This window comes from Pteropus medius, unplaced genomic scaffold (genome assembly GCF_902729225.1).
Source record: "Pteropus medius unplaced genomic scaffold, Ma_sr-lr_union100, whole genome shotgun sequence".
NCBI lineage: Eukaryota > Metazoa > Chordata > Mammalia > Chiroptera > Pteropodidae > Pteropus > Pteropus medius.
In genome coordinates, this window is record NW_024354875.1 from 2,220,829 (window position 1) to 2,245,955 (window position 25,127).

At 43.3% G+C, this 25,127-nt stretch overlaps 2 protein-coding genes across 12 annotated transcripts in view; one reads left to right on the top strand and one right to left on the bottom strand.

The window, feature by feature from the left end:
- The window catches only part of LOC120596907 (nuclear body protein SP140-like), a 56,011-nt gene extending 54,387 nt beyond the window's left edge, over nucleotides 1–1,624 (bottom strand). For 5 of the 9 annotated variants that reach the window (XM_039855439.1, XM_039855441.1, XM_039855442.1 and 2 more), the window contains exon 1: nucleotides 1,413–1,623. In XM_039855439.1, coding sequence (XP_039711373.1) covers nucleotides 1,413–1,480 — 68 coding nt within the window. In that variant the 5' untranslated portion in view covers nucleotides 1,481–1,623. Of the gene's footprint in view, nucleotides 1–1,412 lie in introns of all 9 variants that reach the window. The other 4 variants (XM_039855440.1, XM_039855443.1, XM_039855445.1 and 1 more) reach the window with 3 other exon arrangements.
- A 3,603-nt stretch (nucleotides 1,625–5,227) lies between these two features.
- The window catches only part of SP110 (SP110 nuclear body protein), a 37,258-nt gene continuing 17,358 nt past the window's right edge, over nucleotides 5,228–25,127 (top strand). Inside the window, exons 1-9 of one of the 3 annotated variants that reach the window (XM_039856008.1) lie at nucleotides 5,228–5,368; nucleotides 7,839–7,986; nucleotides 10,402–10,570; nucleotides 11,916–12,182; nucleotides 12,499–12,576; nucleotides 14,889–14,966; nucleotides 17,479–17,547; nucleotides 22,426–22,575; nucleotides 24,568–24,648. In XM_039856008.1, the coding sequence (XP_039711942.1) occupies nucleotides 7,840–7,986; nucleotides 10,402–10,570; nucleotides 11,916–12,182; nucleotides 12,499–12,576; nucleotides 14,889–14,966; nucleotides 17,479–17,547; nucleotides 22,426–22,575; nucleotides 24,568–24,648 (1,039 nt within the window). In that variant the 5' untranslated portion in view covers nucleotides 5,228–5,368; nucleotide 7,839. Of the gene's footprint in view, nucleotides 5,389–7,838; nucleotides 7,987–10,401; nucleotides 10,571–11,915; nucleotides 12,183–12,498; nucleotides 12,577–14,888; nucleotides 14,967–17,478; nucleotides 17,548–22,425; nucleotides 22,576–24,567; nucleotides 24,649–25,127 lie in introns of all 3 variants that reach the window. The other 2 variants (XM_039856007.1, XM_039856010.1) reach the window with 2 other exon arrangements.

Consider the following 25,127-nt stretch of genomic DNA (forward strand, 5'->3'; position numbering starts at 1 on the left):
GCCTAATGCAAACAGAAGAAAAGAAATGATAAAAATTAGAGTAGAACTCAATGAAACCAAAAGCTGAAGTAAAATTTTTAAAAATCAATAAATTGACAAACCTCTAGCCAGGCTAACAAAGAAAAAAGCAAGAAGACAGAAATTACTGATATCAGAAACAAAAGAGGGACGTCACTATTCATCCCAAGGACATTAAAAGAATAATAAAGAAATAATGGTATGGACAACTCTATCCCTACAAATTGGATAAAAGATGAAATGGACAAATTCCTTAAAAGACACTACCAAAACTACCAAAACTCACACAAGGAAGGCTAGGTCATCTGAATAGGCCTATATCTATTCAAAGAATTGAATCAATATTTAACACTCTCCCCCCACAAAAGCACCAGGCCCGGGTGGTATCACTAGTGAATTCCACCAAACCAATTCAACGGCCATCTCTTCCAGAAAATGGCAGCGGAGGCCACACCTCCTCACTCATCCCATGAGGCCAGCATCACCCCCACCTGCACTTCTCAGTGGCTTACTTTTCCTGTCTGATGGCCAAAGGCTGACTGGACTTCAAGCTCCACTCCCTCATCTTTCCATCTCAGGGCAGCAGGTGGAGTAGCAGTAGTCGGGATGTGCTCTCTGCCCCGGGAGGGTTGTGATGGGCACTCATGACTCAACAAGCTCACTATCACTGGCAGCAATGCCGCTGCCATCTTGGGGCCCGGCCACGGCCAGAAAAAGCCCCAACTTGAAGTCAAGGGTCAGAAGAGTTCCCAATTATACGGTGCTTTAATTTTTACTGACAAGAATTAGTGATGTATTTGTCTTGCATTTGTAAAAGATAATGTGCATCCTTCTTAATCAGATGTGTATTCCACCCCAGAATTTAAAAAATAACACTTCCCACTTGACTGCATTTGTCCGTGTTGGGCCCCATCTGTTTTCACTTCTTCCTGTCAAGTCTTCAGAGGCACTGAACTAACTCTCCAGCCCAGACCCAAAGAGATGGGTTCTGCGAGAATCAGTTTCAAACTAACCATTAACTGGAAAACAATTTGACAAGGTAGTCAGGCGTTTGATTTGGATGTTAATTTTTCTAAAAAGACCTTTTCTGGACAGAGTTTTCTTTGGGGTGGGATAAAGGAAGTGTGGGGGAGATGAGAGGGTTCAGAGAGCATGAGGAATCATTCGAGCCTGTGACGAGGCCTCAGAGGGGCCGGGGGTTTCACCATCAGCAGCCCAGCTGCATGGCAGTTGCAAAGAAAAGAAGTGGCCTTCAATTTGCCCAATGGCTTATCCACTGTAAGTTTAAAAACCTGATTTGCTCACTATGTATTTATCTGTAATCTTATTCTATTGTATACCCGTGGTGGTGAGGCTCAGTAGACAGAAAGAACAAAAGTAGATGCCGACCTTACCAGACATGAAGGACAAGAGAAGAGGCCACAACTGACCTGCGGTTGAGATGGCTGCCTCCACCTGCCATCTTCTGCTGCTGGCCCAGGAGCTGGCCTACGGTCACGCTTGATCAGACTTACTCTGCCTCTCTGCTTTCTGGAGCTCTGATGAGAACATCTGCTCTTCGATCGACACTTCGGGTATTGCACCCAAAGGGTAAAAGAAAAGTGAAATTGCCGAGCAGTGTGACGTGAGTGCATCGACACACTATTGTCCCACCTCCCAACCTTCAAGGCGGTCCTCAGCCCCAGGGAGGAGGAGCATGGTTAGACCCAGGCGGAAGATAGGGCCACTTGTTCTTGCAAAGGCAGGAGAACAGAAAGTCTAATTCATTAACTGAAAGGAATCGAAGTTGTTTTGAGGTGAGGTGGCAGAGTTATATGGAGAGGAAGTGAACTTCGTATTTGCCCCTTCCCCTTGCTGAGATGGCGTGAAAAGGGACAGGGAAAGCCAAAGATTTCTGGTCTTCTCTCAGGCCCAGGGGCTGGTGGGCACAGTAGTGAGCCTGGACTGGACAAGGAAGGCCCAGTGTTTAGACACAGGGTTGGGCTCAGTGTTGTAAAGTGGGGAAGATGTTCTTCAAAATTCTGGGAAGCAACCAGTTTACAGAGAGAAATCTCCCAACTCTTGCAATCGGAGGGAAGTACTAAGTTTGGACAGAGAAGCCTGAGGTGCCATTCCAAATTTTCTTGAATATGTGGGCACTTTACAAATGCAGCCAGAATTATTAGGGAAAAAAAAAAACTGAGCTTCAACTACTGGCTGAAATCTTGAGAAGAGCCACTGTGCTGGGCACTGACATAAAGGCGCCCGTTTTTTTTGTTTTGTTTTGTTTTGTTTTTGCTTATTAGCATAAGGTCTTCAGTATTTCTCAGCTGACCGATGGTAAAACTGGGACTGAAGGAGTATTCTGTTCAAGTTTATGAGAAAGTCCTACTTTGCAACATCATGCATTATCCCAAATAACAATGAGCTGGAATTTTAGGTTCTATTTCCCACTGCCTTGTTTGTCTCTACATTCCCTACAGAATCAGTCTCTCTGGGTGAAAGATGCCTGGCCCACGACTACCAGTGACAGTCCTTGGTTCCTCACTCAAGTGCAGAGTTATCTTTTTGTTCCATTTGACCCCTGGGGCGAGAAGATTCTGGACTGCCTTCTCCTTTTTTTCTCCCACCTAGATTTAGGTCAAGTAGGTGATATCTAAAGGAAAATTAATGTTTTCTTTCTACCTGAAAGGTTTCTCTCCATTTTGCTAAGTGAGCTGAGATCTGACACTTGGAATTGGGGAGTGAACTGTACAGTCCTGATCACAACCCAATGCGATAAGCTAATCTTGCCCCCCGCCCCCAGCAAAGTCCAGGCAAGTCTCATCCTGGAGCACTAATGAGATGTTCACTATTTTTAAGTCCAATTAAGTCAGATAACCAATCCCAGATTAATCACATTCCCATGAAGATCTATCACCTATGATTCCCTCTCTGGTACCAATTTTTTAATCAGTTGGGGTTTGAGGGTACAAGTAACCAAATTGACTCTGGCTAATTTGGAGAAAATCAATCTCTTGGAAGTATATTAGGTAGCGCACAGAATTTATGCAAATACTAGAAAACTGGGATAAGAAGATAGGCAGTCTGGGCAGTAAGATTCCCTGCCCGGGTCATCCCCCTGGCCTCGGGTGCCCGGTGTGTGGACATTGATTTGGCAAATGTATTTTTCTCATTCTGATTAGAAAGGAAGATCAGAAACTATTTTCGTTATCATGTGATAGATAAGAATATTTATTTACAACTTTCTCTTGAGGTAACAAAAAATAACTCACCTATCCTTTGTCATAATATACTTCAAAGAGATCTGGATCACCTGGACACCCCATACAACATCACAATGATTGATTACATGGGTGAGATTATGGTGATCAAACAGGATGAACAAGAGGTAGTCAGCACATCTGCTGAAGAGGAATAAATTACTCACTTTCAGTAACTGGAATGAATCTCAAAAGCAAAAGAAGACATACATCAAAAAGCATATGCTGTATGTTTCCACTGATGTAAAACTTTAATACGGGCAAAACGATCCCGTAGCAATAGAAAGAAGGTCAGCAGTTGCCTGATGCTGGGGCTGCAGAGATGACTACCCACAAAAGGCACCAGGGAACTTTCTGGGGTGATGAAATGGTCTCTATCTTAATTGTGGTTCTGTTTATATTTGTTAAAACTCATCAAAATGTACACTTTAGATGAATGCATACTCAATAAAATTGAGCTAAAAGAAGTACACATAATTTAATAAACTTTCAGTACATATGTCATTTGAATGTGAAATTACAGGTAAGGTTTTCCATTACTGCATTCTCAAGCATGCATTATTTAGAAGCACCTCTTATCCTTTATCACATCCTGTTCTGTTTAATGATTTTTTTTTGATCTCACATTATTTCCAGTCCTTTCTTTCTTTTATCTTCCCCCGGATTTGGCTGATATATCTCTGGCAGGTCTAAAGAAAGAGGTTTTGGTACCCAGGATGTTCCTGAAGGAGTTTTCTAGTTTAAGTGAAGGGCTTCAGGTAAAGTGTGGCAGTTGCGTAAAACAGTTTTAATCCCCCTTACCGTTGACCTGCTGTAGCTTCCACATCTCTGTCATCACCCACCGTAGTGACCAACCAGGCCAGGCCTGTTGCTCTGGTATACACTTGGATGGGGTACGCCATATCGGTGCATCTATAGGAAGCATGGAAGTCTTCTTAGACCCTAGAACCATGTTCGCCATCTTTTTTCTGGGGGGTTTATCGGTGTCCTTGTAGGGGAAACCCAGGGGTCAAATACATTTGAGAAATTTTGATGTAAATAATAGACACAGACAACAGTTTAGTGGTTACCAGAGGGAAAGGGAGGAGCGGGGAGGTAGATAAAGGTAAAGGGGGTCAAATATATGGTAATGGAAGGAGATTTGAGTTTGGGGAGTGAACACACAACGCAATATGCAAATGACGTATTACTGAATTGTACACTTGAAACCTATATAATTTTATTAACCAATGTCACCTCAATAAATTGAATATAAATACATAAGTTAAACACTTTCCTATGAGTTAGGATTTCTCACAGACCCTACATGCCAATGTACATTAGGAATATTTAAAAGGGGTGTGTATAAAGGGACATTCCCCACCTCCCCGGAGTAGCTGTTCTAGAATCTTCTCTTGCCCTGGCTCAGCCTTAGACGGGACTTCCACACGCTCCAAGCTCCAGCTGCCTGCCTGGCTCCCAGCCACTTTCCTGCCTGGAGGTCTGCCTCTCTCTCTACATGATTTCTTTATATTCTGGTTCACTTTCTTTCAATTTTCTCAAAGTAATAATTTTACCCTGACAAATTATAGACATATCTGACCTCCCCTTTAATTTCTTATTTTTTAAAGTTTGATGGCTTCTAGTAAATTTATTCAGTTGTGTAACTATCACCATCATCACAATCCAGTTTTAGAACATTTTCATCACTCCCCAAAATATAGAAGTACAAAAAGTACAGAGGCCGGTAGAGAAGCAAATACATGGTAGCTTCTCAGCTCCCGGGGATCCTAGGGCTGGACCCCTATGCCTGCTCCCCTCTGTACCCCTCTCCCAGGCTGGCTACAAGGGGCAGCAACCCCCCTCTAGAAACCCCCAGGTGTCCTAGGAATCTCACAAGTTTTCAGAAGTGGGGAAAGGCTACAGGCACTGTCTTCAGCTTCCTGCAAGATCTGCTCTAAATACTTTCACTTTTCTTTCCTCCGAAGCTCGGCCCCTCACTGCGTGTAGCAAAGCACAGACTTCCTGTTTTGCCCACTGGTATCTCTCGCCACTCTCCCAGTCTCCCAGGAGCGACCCCCTGGCTGACCCTCTGGCTGACCCCTACTCTGGGGAAGGAGAAGGAGCAGGTAACAAACTCGGCATTCAGGTTGGTTTTCATCGCGACTGCTTTATTCATTTTTGAATATCCGGTTTTTCTGATTAATTTCCTGGCAGAGCTGCCGGGTGAAACTCCACTATTTAAACTGTAAGGCTCTCTCTTTGTGTTTTCCAAAGAGAGAGAGAGGGTTTGTGGAATTGAATAGGAGGCTACTGAATGGGGGACAGCCGTCGAGGGGAAGCACACACACAGCTTCCCCCTAAACACCTTCCCCCTATATTCTAGCCTGTTGTCGTGGTTGGGAAGAGACTGCTATCCGCCCTCCTCATCTATGCTCTGGGATCCTGCACTCTGCCTGAAAGGGACACTCATTCCAAATCCACCGTGCAAGTGACTAGGGGTAGTTGGGAAGCTGGTGGAAAAGAAGAAATAAGGAGAGTACATTTAATTTCCTCTATTATGTATCACAAACTCTTTTTTTTTTTTCTTTAAGCACATCCATAATGATTTCCTTGAAATAAATTCCTAGAAGTGGAATTTGGGACTCAAGGAAACACATATTTCAGGACATTTGACACAGATTACTAAATTAGCCTTCCGAACATTTAAACTTGTTTACATTTCCACCAGGAGTGTCTGTGATTATTGCTATTATTTTCTATCATGGCCAGTTTGACTGACAAATATGTTATTTTAAGTTGTCTGCATTTGCACAGTTCCAACTCCTAGTGAGTTACCATTCTTTTATTATATTTATTGTGCAGTTGACCTAATTGTTCGTGTCTTTTGCTTATTCGTTTTTCAGACTCCTTTGCATAATAAAAATGTGAACACTCATATATGAGACATGGTATCATGCACTAGTGATAAATGGTGTTTGGCTCAGATGAGCTCTGCTTTGCCACCTAGTACCTTGGGCAGGTTACTTAACCTCTCTGTTCTTCATCCTTGGGAATCATAACAGATGAAGAATGAGGAACATCTATTGGGGGGAATCCTTTTGTAAGCTATGTAAATGTCTAACTACTATGTTGTACACCTAAAACTTATATGATATTGAATGTCAGCTGTAATTGAAAAAATTTTTTGATTAAAAAAAAAAAGAATGAGGAATATGGAGGATGTTTTGTTCTGAATGCCACTGTGTAATTAATTAGTCATCCTAAGTGGGACCCCGGGTTCCTTCTTCTTCTTAGCATGTGTTCATTCTGACTTTCTCTGGCCATATGCTCTTTGAAATATTCTTCCTTCATTCATATCGTGGATGGTTGACATCCCTCCCGCCTGTTCTCTGTCCATCAGGATTCCTTCATGATTATAGACAATTGCTCTTACGGCAATTTTTCTTGTTTTCCTGTACTGTTGTGGATTTTTTTTTTTTTTACATTTTTTTTCTGTCAAACTTAAAGCTTTCAGGAATGAGGAAAGAGAGAGAGAGAAACGGGCACTCGATCTACCACTGGGATTAAATTTCTGTAAATGGTTATTAATTACATTTCAATTTTCTCTTCGACATAAAATGAAGTTGGAAAAATGGGATCCATGTTTGTTTTGGCTTTGAATTTTTTGTTAATACCTCTCTTTTTTAAAAAAATCATTTGTCAAGAATGTCATCTGTAAATTTTCTGCCTATGATAACTTACTGGTATTTTCTCATAACCTGTAAATGGTAAATTTTATAAATGTTGCATGGGCAGGGGAAAAGGCACATGTCTTTTCTGAGATATGAAATTGAAACATGAATCAGTTAAGTCACCTTTACTAATCGTATCTCTTATATTCTTCACGTCTTTATGTTTTGCCTACTTGTGTGTTGAAGATTGTAGATGATTTATTAAAGTTTCTAAATATTATCAGGTTTCTGTCTTTCTACCTGTTCTGGGGAGTCCCTTTTACTTGAGCGTTGCTAGTGTGGGCCTTTAGCTGCAGTCCAAGCAATCTTAACACAGTTCAATGTAGCCACAGATTATAGTACTTATGACTATGAGCCAGGAACCAGAAAGTCGGGATTTGTTCAATTGCACCACTTCCAAGTTCCACAACTTAGGGCAAGTGATTAAACCTCTCTATGTCTCACTGTCCTTGACAGTAAAAATGGGTGCGGTCATCTTGCAAGGGTTATGTGAAGAGCAAATAAGTTATTGCATGTGAAACCCTTAGAACAAAGTCTGGCACACTGGAAGCACTCAATAACTATTAGCTTTTTTGAAAAAATAAATAAATAACAATTAGCTTATTAAAATATCTGCCTGATGTTTACCAGCAGCCCCTTTGGGATTTCTACATCTTATTGTTGGTCACTTTTAGCCAACATTGTTGCTGGGCATTGTCATTGCTTCCTATACCCATGAGTCTTTGAGGCAAATGTTGCTTTGCTGACTACTCAAAGATGCTTTTGGGACCAGAATGCCTTTCTTTAGACACCCATTGAATACAAAGAGTGGCTTCCCAAGATCCTTCAAGGCTTTGCTTATCTTTTCTTCTCATGCCCCTTATAGGATGTTCACCATGACCCCGGCGTTAGAGAATGCTCTCCTCCAGCAGTTCATGTACCAGAAGCTGGAGATCTCCTACGCCATACGCAAGCCATTTCCCTTCTTCGAAGGCCTCCGAGACAAATCCTTCATCACTGAGAGAATGTATAGGGTGAGTCATGTTGACCACTTTCCCACAGCAGCCCAGCCCTCACCAGGAATGCCTGATTATTGAGGTCTCAAACCACAAACCCCCAGAGTTTGAAAGCACTAGCCTAAAATGTTCATTATCAAGGAAAGGGGGTGTCATAGGGTAACCTCAAACCAGGTGATTTAAAAAAAATGCATTCTCTCACAGTTATAGAGGCTGAAAGTCCAAAATTAAGGTGTTGACAGGATTGATTTCTTCTAGAGTTCCTGAGGGAGAAGCTGTTCCCTACTTTCTCCTGCCTTTTGATGGTGCTGGCCATCTTTAGTATTCTTGGCTTATAGAAACATCACTTCAATTGTTCTTTCCATCTCTACATGGAAAGAAGACATTTTTTCTGTGTCTTCTCCCTTTCAATCTCTTCTAAGGATACTTGTCATCATAATTTAGGGCCCACCCTAATCCAAGATGATTAGTCATTTCAAGATTCCTAACTGAATTATATCAGCAAAGACCTTTTTTTCAAATAAGGTCATATTCACAGGTTTCAAGTGAACATAACTTTGGTGGGGAGGGGTCACAATTTAACCTGCTAATGGCACTTTTTTAATTCCTAAGAGAGGTAGGGGAGGAGGGCAGAGATAGACAGGGTAAAGAGGGTCAAATATATGGCAGCTGAAGGAAACTGGACTTTGGGTGGTAATCACACAATAGAATACATAGATGTCAAATTATAATGTACACCTGAAAATTATATAGTTGTATTAGCCAATGTTACCCCAATAAACTTAATTTAAAAAATGAAAAACAAAAACAAAAAAATTAAACCAAGCAAACCAGGATGTTACCCATAAAAAAATAAATAAATAGAAGGAGAAGGAGAGGAGGAGGAGGAGGAGGAGGAGGAGGAGGGAGGAGGAGGAGGAGGAGGAGGGAGAAAGAAGAAGAAAGAAGAAGAAGAAAAAGGAAGATGATGATTTAACCCCAAGACACATCCAGAAGTAGAAAAATTTATTCACTCTATTCAGTGATTACCAATATGAGTAACAGCATCTGGCTAAACTGTGAATTCTTCAAACTAAATGTGAGGGTCAGCTGGTGAACAGGACTAACTGCGGTTCTTCTTGGCATTGATGTGGATCTGCATGAAAGTCAAAATTGTCCAGCTGGGGCAGAAAATAACACAGGCAGTGCATCTCGTGGCTTCACGATAACAGCACTAGATACCACGACACAGCATCAGATGGCCAAGCTAGGACTGCTTTCCGCCTTTTTTTCTTTTCTTTTTTTGACCGAAGTGGAAAGGTTTGAATGTATCCCCCTAGCTTTTAGCCCTGGAGACCTCAACTTCAGAAGAAACTGCTGACCAGGAAATGTTTAATTGCTGCAGGGCATGTTGTTGTGTTGCTCTATTTTTTACAAAACCAGAAAAGAGGAATTGCATTTAAAAAAATAATAATAATTCCTAAGAGCTTGTCACCTGTAGTCCATTCTAATGTGAAGCAAGGCAGGCAATGGGAGATATGAGTATGTGGACAATAATGGCACTCTTTTTATATGATTTGGGGTTTTTAAAGCATTTCCTGAGCCTAGAGAAGTGTTAGCAGTGGTAGAACCATCTCTCCCCTGTCTTGGCCTGGTTGGCTCCAAGACCTCTCTGGATCATAGCTCAGATGTCACTCTTCAAAGAGGCCTCCTTGACTTACTCATCTAATTAAGAACCCCCGCGTTATTTTCTCTCATGGAAATCTATGCTTTCCCTTTATAAAACTTCTCTCAATGATAATTGGGTACTTATTTAATTTGCATATATTATTTAATGCCCATCTTCTCTGCCTGACAGTGCCCGTCCCCCAATAGGGTAGCACCATGTTGATCTTCTCCACTGCTTTGTGCCCGAGGACTAGATTAGTACGTGTTCAATAAGTATTTTGCAATCAATTTTCTCTTGCCATGTTTATCCTACAGCTGGAACCCATTTTGGCCATCTCAAGTCCAAGAGAGAAAGAGAGAGCAGAGGATAACAAGCAATCAACAGGATTGCCATTAGTGACCAACCACTAGGTCCGTTGTTGAAGTGTCCTACCCAGAGCCTTAGAGAATTAATTACACTATAGCAGCCTTCGACTCACATTCCTTCCTTAAACTTTCTCTTTTCATCTTAAATGTACCTAAAATAAGGTTAACAAAACAGATTTATTTGAAAGAAAGCCAAATTATTTATTCCTATGGCTATCAAAATATATGAGAAGTTTCAAAAGTAAACATGTGGAACTGCCACTTCTCTACGGTAGAGAATTTGACTCTACGTTTTGTGTTAAATTCCTTCTTAAAAGGGCAAAGTAGCTTCCTTACAACTTAGAAAATCAGAAATGTCTAAGAAGGCTCTCCACTCCATTTTATAATCATGTGTAATACTCCTTGACTCCATTTCTTAAGGAATCTCTGGAAGCCTGTAGAAACCTGGTCCCTGTATACAGAGTGGTCTACAACATTCTCACCCAACTGGAAGACACGTTCAGCCTGTCATTTCTGCAGCTGTTATTCAGCCAGATCAACCTGCGTGAATACCCCGACCTGAAGACGATTTTAAATAGCTTCTTAAGTGGTATGAGGGTTCTTGAATACTTTTTGGGTTATAGAAGCATGAGAGCAGCTGCTATGCTGAACGTTGGGGGTGCTTTTCGGCCCGGTGGAATATGCACGTCAAGTGCCTACTTCCTCTTTGGGAAGGTACGGGTCTTACTCATTCACGAGTATGGCAGGAAGAGCAGCCAGCTTCTGACCTATGATGACTTTCTAGAGGACACAAATGTTTCTGTAGGACCAGTTCTATGAATTTGGGGGAAATTGTTCAGTTTAGCATACTGGACATCTCTAGGGAATGCATTATGTGACAGAAATGCAAAGTTACAGAGACCATTTCTGATGGAGGGACAAGGAGAACCAGAGAGAAAGAGTAGTAGGTAGAGGTGGTTAATAATAAGCATCTTTTTTTTTTTTTGAGTGCTTCTTATGTGCCAGGCATTATCCCAAGCACAAATGTCTCATGTCATAATTTAAAGAATCCTGAGGAGTCATTGTTACCCCCATATGACACATAAGGAAATGAGAGCTCAGAATAACGTTCCCAAAGTTACTTGTCTGTTAAGAGCAGAGCCATATTGGATCCCCTAATACCAGGGCCTGAGATTTTAATGACTATTCTAAACAAGGAAAGCTGGAAGGCAGAGTGCGAAGCTGGAGGAGGGAAGAAGGGCAGCTGACGAGGAAGGGAGAGGAATTGTGGATACAGAGATAGAGAGAGAGGGCATGAAAAAGAAGTGGAACGTGAAGCACACTGAGAAAGAGAAAGAACGGAATAAATAAAGGAAAAAGAGCAATGATAGAGCCGGGAAGGAAGAGGTAAGAGGAGCAGATGGTAATACCATTTTAGGTTTAAGGGAAAACACTTTGGCCGAAACACAGGGTTCACTATTGAGAACAACAGGGGAAGACCAGCAGATCACACTGGATTGTGACCTTTTACTAGTGGAGTCACTACTGTGACGGCTCTTTATCGGCTCTCTGACACTTTACCATCAAGAGGCTCCTCCCCAAAGGGAGAAATGATTCCTTGAGCTTAAGGGGCAGCAAATGAGAAAAGTCATCTTCCAGCAGGCACAGCCGCATGTGGGCCGTGGCAGCCTTGAGACAGTGCTGGGAGAATCGTGCCCTCAGAGGCCATGCGACGCAAGTCTGATGGCCAGAGGGACCCCACACCAACGTGCCCCCCTGACCTGACTGAGCTCAAGTCTCTTTCTTGATCTGCAACTCTGTGATTTTTTTTGTGGGCTCCTCCCCAGAATAACTCCATGTCCCCTACCTATTGGAAGTCGAGTGTAAAGAAATCCCTTCTCAAAAATAATTTTGAGTTTCTAGGGTACTGATGTGTGCTTCTTCCCTAATCCTAGTTGTCAATTCCTATGGAGGACGGAGCAAGGCCACCCTGACCCTCCCTGAAGCCCCAGCGAACTCACTAGAAAGAAGCTCCTGCCAGACCCTGCTGTCACTACCCCCACCGCAGCACCCCCCATCGAGGCATCTGACCCCTGGGCCCAGAATCAGTACACCTGGAGCATCCCCACAGCATGTAGTGGAGGTCTTGGGCGAGCCATCCAGCCCTGCTGGCCCTGCCAGAGCTCTTCTCACAGTCACCCAGAAAAAAAGGATCACTCCAGGTAAGAAACAGAAGCTGTCCAGCACCTGTGCATCCCCTGCCCAGGATGCCTGTGGCTATGTCAAGAACCCCAGGGTCCTTTCTTAGTGTTGACCTGCCCCTTCCATGCACCTGCCTGTCATACACAGCTTTTTCCAAAAAGGATTACAGACACTGCTAGAGGCTTGGGCAAGGCTGTTGCTCAGACACTCTCTCTCACTGCTTCCACCACTGGACAGCCCAACCCTCTGCCCTCGGACTTTGGTGCTCCTTCTGCCCTGGGCATTTTTACCATTCACTCTCCTGTATCCTGTAATGATTTTCTTTTCTCTCTTCAGTGACCAACTTAACAACTCACACAAATGATGAAGCAGATTCACAACAGATGCCCAGCACTCCCTCTACCACTATGCAAAGTAAGATCCTTGGGGCTAACTTAGTTTAGCTCAAGGTGGCTGCGAAGGGAGAACACGCACCTGCCAGCCAGGAAGCTTGTGGCCTCCTGGAACCCTGAGAGCAAAAACTGGGTGTGACAAAGGAAAAGAAAAGAGGGGGACCGATGCACTGTCTGGGCACAGGACTGCGTATAGGGACTCCGCCACGGCCAGTATGATGCTGTGGTATCCAGCATCCCTGTCCGACCCACACTCGAAACACACTGTTCTGACTGACAGGAAATGGTTATCACACACACATCCTCCACCCTCACCCGACCGCTCAGTCTCTGATTCAGGGGCCTTTCAGTTTCAACCATATTAATTTTACGTATGGTTTGAATTCTAAGAGCAATGTTATTGAAATTATCAGAAAAGATGTTAAAATGTTTAAAAGTCTGCTGGACCTGATCTCGTTTCTAGTTTCTAAGACCATGTCACGTATCTACTGCAAACCATCATTATAAAGGAATTAGAGTATAGTATATTAAATATAACCAGGTACATCTGGGTGCTGCCAGAAATGGTATCATGAACCCTGAGTAATACAATTATGAGAATAAGGGGCCCTATCTGGTCCAAATAATGTTTCCTCCACACTTCTAATACATACTGTCCAAATAAGGCTAACATAATCACGAAGCCCATATCGATGTAGGATTCCATCTTTTAGATTTCGAAAAGAAAAGAGTAAGTACCATCATTAAATTAGTAAGTAGCCAATTGAAAAGAAATGATGGTTCACTGTCCCACTCTACCCTGCCCTCACCAAGCCTTGGTGTTTTGTTGGCCCCATCATTTTTACTGTCTAGAGTAGCTTGTTCTCTTTTCTCCTCTGGTTCTCGCTTGCTGGTCCTGGGACCTGAAATTCTTTTTCTTCCTCTGCTCAGTGTCCAGTGACAACCTAACCTCCCAAATAAAGGATGAAGAAGGTGCTCAAGAGATGTGCCATGCTCCCTCAGCCAGCGTGCCAGATAATCTTGATTTGGACAACTTAAGTCCACCTTAATTTTCAGGTCTATAAAGAGGAGAAGCCATTGGAATCTTCTAAGGATGGGGCTCCCCTCATTGCTCCCAACCACCGTCATGGTCTGGCTCCCACTGTTTACCCAGCCCTTGGGAGCTTAGACAGGCAGGAAACCCCCGCTCCTGGAGTGGGGGACCGATGACTAGAGAAAGGAGCCCCACTAGTACCCACTGGACTTGGACTCAGACACCATCAAGGGTTCTGCAAAAGGAGGACATTTATCTGCCAGAAGGCATTTTGGCAGGAATCCCAGGACAGCACAAAGGACTGAGCTAGGGCAGGACTGTCCCCCTCAGCCACTCTCCGAGGTCACTCAATAAGGTAAAGCTCAAAACCGCTCCACCTAAATGCAAAGCAAGTAAAATCACTGTGTGGCCCTAACATAGAGTGGATGCCTCCTGGACATGGATGGTCACCCTTCCCAACCCCCCACCCTGATTGTGTGGAACTTTCACTCCCAACCCTCAAAATTTCTATGTTTGGGTTTTTAAAAATTGATAGCATTAAAAAAATTTTGAAGTGCAACAAATTACTTAAAAAGTTTAGCAACTGCTTTCCACCTACTTCAGTTACTTGTTCCTAAGTAGGCCAGAATTTAAGACAGACATCACAGCATTGTGTAAACAAGAAGGTGACAGCCTTTCCTGAGATGGGCCTTTATTTGTTATGGCTTCAAGCCCTTCTGTCTTACTTAGTGCAGCAAAAACTAAGAACTTTGTATTTATTTGCTGTAAACAAGTGTTAGCAAGTACAGGGTGGCTGCTCCTTGTACAGTCCTTGTGTACAGAGGTATGAAAGGCTCTAAGCCTCCCTCACTACATCTCAAGATGAAATAATCACAGATAAAGGGAGTTAAAAATATCCATTCACAGACATCTAGGCAATAACATGTATTTTTCATATGGCAGACACTCTCTCTCACTGCGGCCATCAGAATTCAAGGTCACCACTTACACTGACCTCAGCCTCATTCCCTGAGAGCTGCTTAGACCCTCTGTACTTCTCTTCCACTGAGTAAGGGGAACCCACCTAAATAGGCCAAACTGAGCCCTTCTCTGCGGAGCAGTTGTTCCCTGGCACTGTGATAGTCACACAGGTCGCAGTAACCACAAGTTGATTGAAATCAAGGGAAAGCCAGGGATCCCTGAAGATGGGCAGGTCCCCGGTCCCGGGCCACACATATTCTCCTGTTCCCCCACTGAGCTCCCTCAGTACTTTCTCTGCAGTCCATTCTGGACTCGGAAATGAATTCTGTTTCCTTTGTCAGTGATAAGAAATTATTCTCCTGAACCAAACAACGCAAAAGAGCTCCAGGAGGCGTCCAGCACAGCTCCCAACAAGAAAGGTAAGGAGTGCCTTCCTCCCGTAGATGTCAGGAGGGGAATTTGGAGTTGCATTGTTTTTGTTTGTTTGTTTGTTTTTTGTTTTTTTTTTAATCATATCTTATCATGAGCCTCACTACGTGATTGTAGTCATGATGCTCAGTACAATTTGTTTTTGCAATTCCCATTAACGACATCTTTTTTTAAAGCCTTCATGAAAATTATAGAGAAACGGGAAGAAATTTAGGGACATTGATATATGCACCCACTGGAATTGCCTGTTCTGAAATCACCAAGCTCCCCTATATCCACAGCTTCTTAGAGGGTTAGTCGTGTCTCCTTCTTTACCTGGAAGTGGGTTCTCCAAGAGGACATTGCTTTTTCTTAAGCATGGCTGCATGTTCTCTGCTATCACTCACCACATGGTGGAAGGCAGGTTGGATATCCGCCCCTTGCTCCCCATTGCCCCCGGCCAGCTCCCTTGCTCCCCAATTCTCTCTTTTTTTTTTAGGCTTAACCATTCAAGTGAAACATTCTCTCCTTCTTCATCACTATCATCCATTAGTTTCCCACAACTCCCCAGCAGACCTCGAAAGCCGACTTAGAGTTTTTCTGTCATTTCAAGTCCTGCCATTATCCTGGGCACCTTTGAGGGACACGTGGATAACAGACCCATCCAACACCTGACCTCTCCAGTCCTTCGTCTGCTCATTTCCAATGACATTTTCCTCCAGCAATGCTTGGCCTCCCATGCCCAAAAGCAATCCACAGTCCCTTTCATCATTCAAGGCTGGCTCAACTTCCCAATAATTAATTTAAGAATTCTTTTTTTTTTTTACTTTCGTTAGCACTTATTTGATGCTGAATTTACTCTCGGACCATAAGTTCTTGATTCTTCAGTTTCTTCTGGGATATCCTTCGCTTCTGTGCCATCTCCTCTTCCAGTATAGGCACGACCTGCTCCCTGTCAGGGAGGAATCATCTCAGGGTGGCAGGGAGAGCCCAGATAGGGTTAACTCCCTCATGAGCTCTGTAAGTTCTGTGCAGTATCTTGGGGATTTGTTCATCTGGGTGTGCTCAGAGACCACAGAATCTACATCTAAACCCTTAAGTTCAGCATTCCTCTGCATTTTTAAGCATGTGCAGCAGAAATTCAACACTCTTTTTGGGCCACCAACCCAGCATCCAACCCCACACCTACCAACTCCAGCATTATAACGATGGAACAGCACACATTGCTTCTATAAAGTGACATCCTTCAAATACTTGTGGCTTTTTGGGTATGCATACCCTTGATGGCCTGGGCATTTTCACGGGTGTTCCTAAAGTGAACATGAAGATTTGAACCTCTTGATTTGCATGAATTTGTGGAGTTTTCTGGGTCAAGTGAATAGTGGACCGTTTTCAGAGGTCACCTCAGGTCGCTTATGGGAAGAGCAAGAATTCCCTTTTTATTTTTTTAACACCAAACCCTTGACATTTGCTCCTTGCTATTGTTCAACCTTTGATCTCTCCTCCTCAGCCTCATCTTCAAAAATTAATTCAAAATTATCCTCTCCTCATTTGCTTTTACAGTGTGTTCTCTCTGTATCTGTCCTTCATCCTCATTGGGCTGACTGGTCCCCTGGCCTTTCCCTTTTCCAATCCATCATCTGCCTTTCTTCATTTGCCTTCATACCAGCTTAAGGTCCAAGGTTCATTGCTTCAATAACATTTCCAATACTTAACCTGCCTTGACTCTCTGTCTTCTCCAGAATGCTCTGGCAAGTCTTGGAGGCACCTGTTACTATTTCCTGCATGCTGCATCTGAAAACAGGCAGTACTGGGGAGAGGCACACGGAAGGGCAGAGTGCACCCACTGTGTCTTCACGATTCTGGTGCAAATGGTACCTCCACACTGTGTGACAATTCCACTTCCTGCAATGTTCCTCTCAGACCTTGAGCTGCAAACTTCTGATCTTCTCACTGCCTCCTTGTTTGCTCAAAAGATCTCTTTTCCTCCTATTGCATAGAAAGGAATCAGATGGAAATCCCCTCAGTTTGGGCTACCAACCCCACAAACCCTAACTGGGTCTGTCCCCTCCTCTCTGATTCCCTCCTTCTCTCCAAGGCAACCCTTCCACCTTCCCTAACAGTGTCCACAATCCCTTCTGTCTCCTGAGAATTCAGCATCTTCCTCTCACACAGATCTGCATCCAGCCAAGGCCCAAGCCTATCCCAGCTCATAAAAAGAACTTCCTCTTGATCCTCACCTCACTTCAGCTGCCTGCACAGCCCTTCCCTCCTCACAGCCAAGCTTCTAGAATGAGTTACCTACACTCATTGTCTCCTTATCTTCACATCTATCCCTCTCCTGCCACTTTAGAATTTCTTCTCCCCCTATTACTTCATGAAGCAGCATTACCTAAGATCACCAATACCCTCCTGGCCACTGTGATTTGAAGACCATAAGTAAAAGCTGGAAATTGTCAACATATAAGATTGGCAGATCCATGCGTGTAGCCATAGAAGATGATCTGTATTCTTTCTTTTTAGGGAAGAAAAGAAAAAGATATAGCTGGTCAACTCCAAGAAAGAGACACAAGAAAAAAAGTGTTCCAAGAGGTAAGAGGAGAGTACGAGAGAAGGCTGGAGGCAGGAGGCAGCCCATGTCTGTAGGTCAAGGTGTGGGAAGTAGAATTTTATTCTAAATGCGATGGGGAACCATTGACGTGATCTATCAGTGAAGCGACACTATCCAACTTAAAACTTGACAAGATTGATTTTGGTGCTGTGAAAAGAATCAATTGGAAATAAAGAATGGAAGCAGGGTGACCTTCTGGAGAGCTGAGGCCATGAGAGTTGATAGTAGCCTGGATTCAGAGCTGGCAGTAGAGATGGAGAGAAAAGGGCCAAGTCAAGATACGTTTGGCAATGAAGTTGGCAGAACTTGATACCTTGGAAGCTGAGGATGAGACAAAGAATGAGAGAGCCAAGGCTTGCTCTTTTATTTCTAGCTCTAATGGCTGGGTGAATGCAGTGCCTATTGCTGAGAGAGGGTGCAAATATATTTGGGGAGAAATTTTAAAATTCAGTTTTGACCTGTCCGTTTCAAGAGTATGCTAACCATCTATGTAGTTGTGCCAGGGATGTGCTTTGGCAAGAACTGTGAAGGAGTGAGATGTTACCCCACTTGCTCAGGCATGTTCTTTATATATATATGACTCCTACAGAAACACAAGTGACCTGGGTCAAGGAAAAGAATTCTTTATTGATATTCACAACCAGTTCAACAGCCAGGATAACAATGCAGTATTTATACCCCACATGCAGACCTACAGGCAGCAAGAATAGAGCTGATAGACCCTTTCTGTGTGAGTGGCAGATTACATTCTATTGACAAGGAAGGAGGAATGATGGGTTTTCTCTTTTTGCATGGGACAAGGACAGCCATCTTCCTCTCCTTCTGAAAGGAGGATTTTTAAAACTTTCTGCTTTGAAATCGGATTGAAAAAATCCTGGATCCTCACTCTAATTATGTGGAATTTAAATGTGTTTTTCCACCAATCATAGAAACACTAGGTGTTCTTGTCTTTTACTTAGAGATCTCTTCAAAGTCTTCACCCCTTTTGACATGTAATTACCTAATGAAAGATTGCTCCAGTAGTCCTGGTACTTTGGGACTTAACCGAGGAACCTAGCCCTGTCTGCAACCACTTAGCCATGTCAAGAGATGAGAAGTTTTATTATTCTTTTCGATCAGAGCAATTAACTAGACAAATAACTATAGACCTAATTCTCATAGTATGTGAAAAGTAAAATGTTTCTAGGGGAAGTGAAAGCAAACATTCCCTGTATACACTTCCATATCTCAGGAAACTGGGGCTTCTGACAGAAGCACTGAGAACTCAAGGAGGTTTAATTCTCTCCTGACGTGCCAATCTGGCACTCAAGAAAAAATCCAATCCAAAGATATAAATATGAGTCATTGACAAAAAGAAAGTATCCAGATCCATGGGAGAAAAGAAGAACCCATAAATCCTTCATAAATCGCCTTCATAAATCCTGGAAGAGGAATGCAGCCAAGCAGACTGAGGGAAGAGGCCAGTGAGGAGGGAGGAGCACTTGGAGAGAACACGTCAGCAAATCAAGAGGGAATAGTTGACTATGCTGAGGAATTAGGATAAATGCAAAGAAGCAGACCTTGGATTTGACTGCATGGTATCTCTGGAAGACTCCAGAGCAATTTTACTGGTAACGGAGGCAGAGGCCGGCTGGGTTAAATAATGAATAGGAGGTGATAGCCTATGTAGACAACTATAGCAATGACGGAGAAGCACCAAGCAGCAGGTGGCAGCCGAAACCAATGGCTTAATGCTCCTTTTCCCTCACTTAGTTTGTCCTTAGCATGATTCCATTGTTCAGAATCACAGGGTTTGGACCCTTTTGAGACATTTCATAGAAGTAAGTTAGTTCTGTGACTTTTCCCCAAGGGTGACTGATCTTCCTGGGCAGAGAGGAAAGACAAGTTGCTCTCTCCCTCTCACCGCGTGTATTTCACATGAGCCTCCTTGGTTTAGTGTAAACTACTCAGATTATTCAAGTCACACTTCCTGAGCTTTATCAACCACTCTTAAGACTCCCGTAACCACCTCTCTGCTGATGACTCTCAAATCAAAATCTCCACCTCAGATTTGTCTTCAAGAAACATACAGCCAACTGCACACTGGTCACCCTGTTGGTATGTGTCCCGAAGATACTCCAATCTAAATATTTCTAAAATTGAATTCATCATCTTCACCTAAAAACTAATCTTCTAGTTATCATTCAGACCTCGATTCAACAGTGAGCCTTAATTCTGTATATATTCATTCTGAGAGTTGACAGTAGAGTTTTTAAAAGAAGAGAAAGAAAGTTCCTGGAGCTTACATTCTGGTTATGAGAGAGAAAGAATATAAGCCAGAAAGCACAGAAACAAGAGAACTTCAGATAGTGAGGACAAGATGAAAGAATTTTAAGGATAAGATTACAAAAGTGATTTGCAGCTGGGGGCAGAAGTCGCTTTAGACTAGACAATTCAGGAAGAGGGACTCGCAGGTGAGAAGGAGCCGAGGCTGGGAGGAACGGCCAGTGTTGCTGGGTGATGACGAGGAAAGAATAAGGTGGTAGCAGATGAGAAGTTCGAGAGGGGCTAGATGACGTAGGCCTCACAGACCCTTGGGGAGAATTATTTCACTTAAAATGAGTTACCCAGTGGCCAAGCCAAAAACTAAGTCATCCTTGACTCCCTGATGATCTGCCTTAGTACACTGACAAGTCCTATCGATTCCATCTCTTCTTTCCGAATTAAAATCTCGTGATTTCATTCCCACGTTTAAAATTCGGCCGTGGCCACCCATTGCTGTTCGCATAATGCTCGTAGTTCTTCGTGTGATTGTCAAACCTTTCTCCAGTCGGACTCTTCCTTTCCCCTCCAGCTCCATCTCTTTCGTCAAAACTCCAGCTCTTCCCTTTCTCTCCTCTCATCTCTCTTCTCTCCTCTTTGATCCTTGGCGCTTTTCTCTCTTTGAATGCTACATCCTTACTCTACACTACTTCCCATAAACGTTTGGCTTTGTCTCCTATACTCATCACTGGAGTTGGCTTCAGTGTCTTCTTCAAGACGGCATCCTCTGACTCCCTAAATTCGCTAAGTTGGTCCCATCGTGTGTTTCTATTAGCATCCAGCACCGGCCCTTTGGGAAGATCCCACATACTCTATTGTATTTACTTATGTAATGTGTCTCTTCTAGGCTAGATGGTGATCTCTGGGCACACATGAGGCATTAATTATTTCTTGAATTAAAAAAAAAAAGAGAGAAAGAAACCATATTTTCTGTATCCCATAATTTGGAGAATGATCTGACAAAGGCTCGTTTACAAATTTATTATTGTGTTATGCGAAGGAGTCACAGGTACCACTATCGGCACACGGGGCTGATATGAACTGAGGGTTATTGGAGAGAAATCTCACAGCAGAGAAGCAGAACCCTCGCAATCCTCCAAATTTTTCTTATCCCAAGTTTAGGGCAGACATAGATGGCCTGCATGCCCTATGACCAGCATTCCAGTACTGAGAGGCTCTACATGTTTCTGGGACCAGACAGGAACATTTATGTGACTGTACAACAGCACACACTCCTTGGTCAGAGGAGTGACCTTGTTAGAAAGGGGGAGCCTCTGGGGTCCCAGGGCTGGTCCTGCCTGGGGAACTCCAACCTGCGGAGACTTCTCTCTGCTAAGCTACCAGAAAGAGAAGGAGATGCCAGGCCCTTCCAGATTTGTCTTTCTTCCTGTGATATTTAAATGAAAATTTTTACAAGGATATTTCTAAGAGTCTCATTATTTTATATTTAATTAATCGCCTTTATTAAAAATACTAAAAACACCTAAAAAGATATACAAACTTTAGAGGAAAAAAAGAACACACTTAGTCATGCTGAAAATATACTGTTGTATGTAAAAAAATGGTATTATTTATTTTTTGTAACAGTTCTCACTTCTCTGAAACCCTCCTTTTGTGATAGGGAAGAAACATTGAACTTGCCAATTAAAGCCAAATTTTAGGCTCTTTGGGGTTATCCCAGTTTTTTGTTTTATGTTTTTGATAAATATTTATTAACTATCATTATTGAACTCCCTGCAGGTCCTGGTATTTCCTCTCTAACTTTTTGTCACTCCTGCTTCCTCTGGAAATGGCACTTGGATGTTAAAAAATAAAATAAAATAAAATAAGCTCACCTGCCAGGAGGAGATGTATCTGTGCCACGTGTGCAGCCTCCCAGGCCTCCGTGGAGATATTCTTGTTCCACTGGACCATGGTCACCCCACAGCGGCCAGCATCTGAAGTCCACAGCCAATTAAAATTATGATCTCTTCTTTCAACAATGAAGCATACTCCCCAAGCACCTTCCACCCTCACCCCACCCTCCTCCACACTGCACATCCTCTGTCTCAGCTTCATCCTCCACTGGAAGATTCCTGCCTCTCGATTCTTTGAAACCTTGCCCATTCCCCACTAGAAGCACCTAGGGGTCCCTGGATCTCTCCCATACCACACGCGGGCCCTGGGGAACCTGAAGAGGTACTTTATAAGGCCCCTCTGTTGAAACAAACCACCTGGCCATCTTTACTTAGATGAGGTCACCTCCTGACAGCAGGTGTAGCTCAGATAAGAAACAGGAAATAAGCCCCCCTGCTCTGGGGTTCTCCCAAATTTATCTGGCTGATTTCAACAGGTTGTACAAAGAGCGAGACCAGATAGTGCGTTTGGAGGAAAAAGAAAGGTGTACCTAAGAAAAAATATATAATTTCAGAGTAATAGCAGGAGAAAAGTAAGGTACAGGGGTATAGAGATCTCAAAGTCTGGGGGATGGGGAATGAAAAAGAAGGTCTCTAATGGGTGTGGGGGGAGGTCTACTGGGGACTCCAATGAAAACCATTCACAAATCACTTTTGGCCCAGGAACCGCCTCACCTGGGTACGGAATCCAAGAGACGCTCCAAGAGGTGAATCAGGTGACTCAAAGGAAGAACAGCTCAACCAGGAACGTGGAAGTGGTGACAAGGGCCCAAAAGGCAAGGGAAGAATGGGCCCAAACATCTGGACTTGAGGGTAAGGCTGGTGACAGAAGCTGCCATTTGAAGGCTCGGTGTGGGAGGACCTTTCGTGCAGCAGCACAGGGTTAGGTAGATGTCTAAAGCTAATAGGGAAAAAACGGTGAGGTGTGACAAGAGTGACAGAGAAGTAACAAGTTGAGCCCCATCCTGTGCCCCTCCAGAGCCACCTGTTAGGATTCAGCAAGCAATCCACAGATGCTGTGCTTATAGTTGCCTCAAGAAACCATAGCAGAAACTGAGGCCAGCTGCCACTAGTGTGAGTCTTGTCTCTGCTCAGCAAGGAGCACCTGGCTTGCTGAAGACTCACCTGTATGTGGCTTGGGTGGGACCATGAGTTGGGGAAGGAAGAGTTTCAGGGAATCCTCTGGGCAGAGCGACCTCTGTTACCCAGTTTGATGACATCTCAGCTATAGCGTGCTGAGTCTGTGCACTGGGAGTGTGGAGATTCAACAGAGGAACAATGGATACCGCAGGCACTTCTGCCCTGGAGAGACCCTAGCCTTTGGCCTTCACTCCAACAACTCAGTGTTCCCCTGTAAGTCCCTGGTGCCCTCTGCACAGCCAACCTGGCGCTGGCACTCAGAGCAAGCAGGTCTGTCACCACGGCCTATTCAAGATGCGTCTGCAGCTACCGCAGCCTCTGCTAAGGCCTCTGTCCCACACAGCCGCTGGGGACTGGCAGCCTTGCATCCTCAGCCCGTCCTACCTCCTCCTGTTGCAGGGTGATTTCTTATTTCTCTCCCCAGTTGTAGGGCTTGTTCATCTAGATCCCAGGCGAACTTCCTTGCTGTTTGCTCCGTGATTCTGTCACAACTTCAATTTGGTCACAAGAAGGATGAACAAAGCCTCTATCGTCTATGCCATTTTTTTCCCTCCTCCTTTGCTAATCTCTTTAATATCTGGCTTATTCAAAGATAGCCGGACTCATCTGCTTCTATGCTCGGTTGTGATACGTTGCTTCAGTTGAAATATAGGAAGAAAATCCAGCCTCACACAGATCTGTAGTTGAAAAATGTTGGAGTATTCTAACAATCTTTTGAGATATCTGTGGATATTTATCTTTGATATGACACCAGAACTCAACAAGTGGTAGTTTCTTAAAGGTTAATTGTAAATGTAGAATCTGAAACCACATCAATGAACTTTTCATACTCTGTTGCAATAAAATGCATAATGCTACTTTCATTTTGAATACATCATCTCATGCAAGATTTATTAATATTATGGACATTTGAAAAATATGGGTCACTGAATTCTACAGTGTATTGCATCTCAAACAGTCACACAACCATTTTCTTGAGATGATCATGGTACTGCAAGATGCAGTGAACAGCTTTATATGTACTCTCCAGTTTTTCACCAAGACTATTAAAAGATATACTCAAGGAGAGAAATTGAATAGAATTAGTAAGTTGTACTGGTTCATCAAGAAGATTCTTAAATAACGTGGTTTTTGTTTTGTTTTGTTTGTTTGTTTGTTTGTTTGTTGATGGGGAAGACTACAATGACTATTCCTAAAGCTTAGGAACACTTCTTTGATTTCTACTAAGGCACCAGCAGTTTTACCTACCTGGCTCTTGCTCCATTTATACAAAGATATACATAGTGGAAAAAGGCAAAGAACACCTTATTCTGAAAACAGTTTTGACCTCAAGGATCTCCTGAAAAGGTTTTCAATACCTCCCAGTGGTTTGCCTCACTTTGAGCCTCTGGTCCAGGGGTTCAGATGACTGCTGTCCCACTAGACGTCTCCATTAGAAGAACCACTGCTGACCAGCCTTGCTCTGCTGTCCCCTGAGTGGGAGACAGACCCAGTGGTAGATGCATTCTCAGGAGGGCATCATGGAGGCTCTGGCAAGATCTGGAACCTCCCACCTATAGCTCTAGAGTGTGCAAGATCCTTCCTGGATCTCTGGGAGAGTCCCCACGAAACTTTCCAGCTGGAATTTACTGAGGTCTGAAAGAAATGTCTTTTTTTTTTTTCCAGAGGTCAGTGATGATGCTTCAGAAACAAATGAAGGAAAGACATCCCAGGAGCCACCCAGCACACCACCAAGAATCGTGCAAGGTACAGATGAGGGAATTGCAAGTCTCAGCATGCAGTCCTTAGGAGACCAGATTCAGAACTGTTTTACTCTAATCCAGAGTTTCTCAACCCTTTTTTTCATTATCACTGCCCTAGGGGGGGCCCCCTTAGATGTTTTATCCTAATAAAGACCAAACCCCACAATATTGTAATATCATGAATATATTATATATTGATTTGTGGACTATGTATATTTATTTGTGTCTTATACAAAAAAAAAAAGTAAGATTCCCCCACCCCAAGAACCAATTTTGGGGGGCAGCATCACCACTGCTGAGAATTCATGCTCTAAGCGTATTCTTGGTATGTTATTGAAAGTGCCCAAGCCATGGATCAAGTTTTTCCCTCCATGGATTCAAGTTTTTGAAATATGGTTTCAATCTCCATATTTCTCACATGACCTTTCTGGGACAATTGGGAAGAGAACATTTCATCATCAACACAAATGTAATAGTGTGACC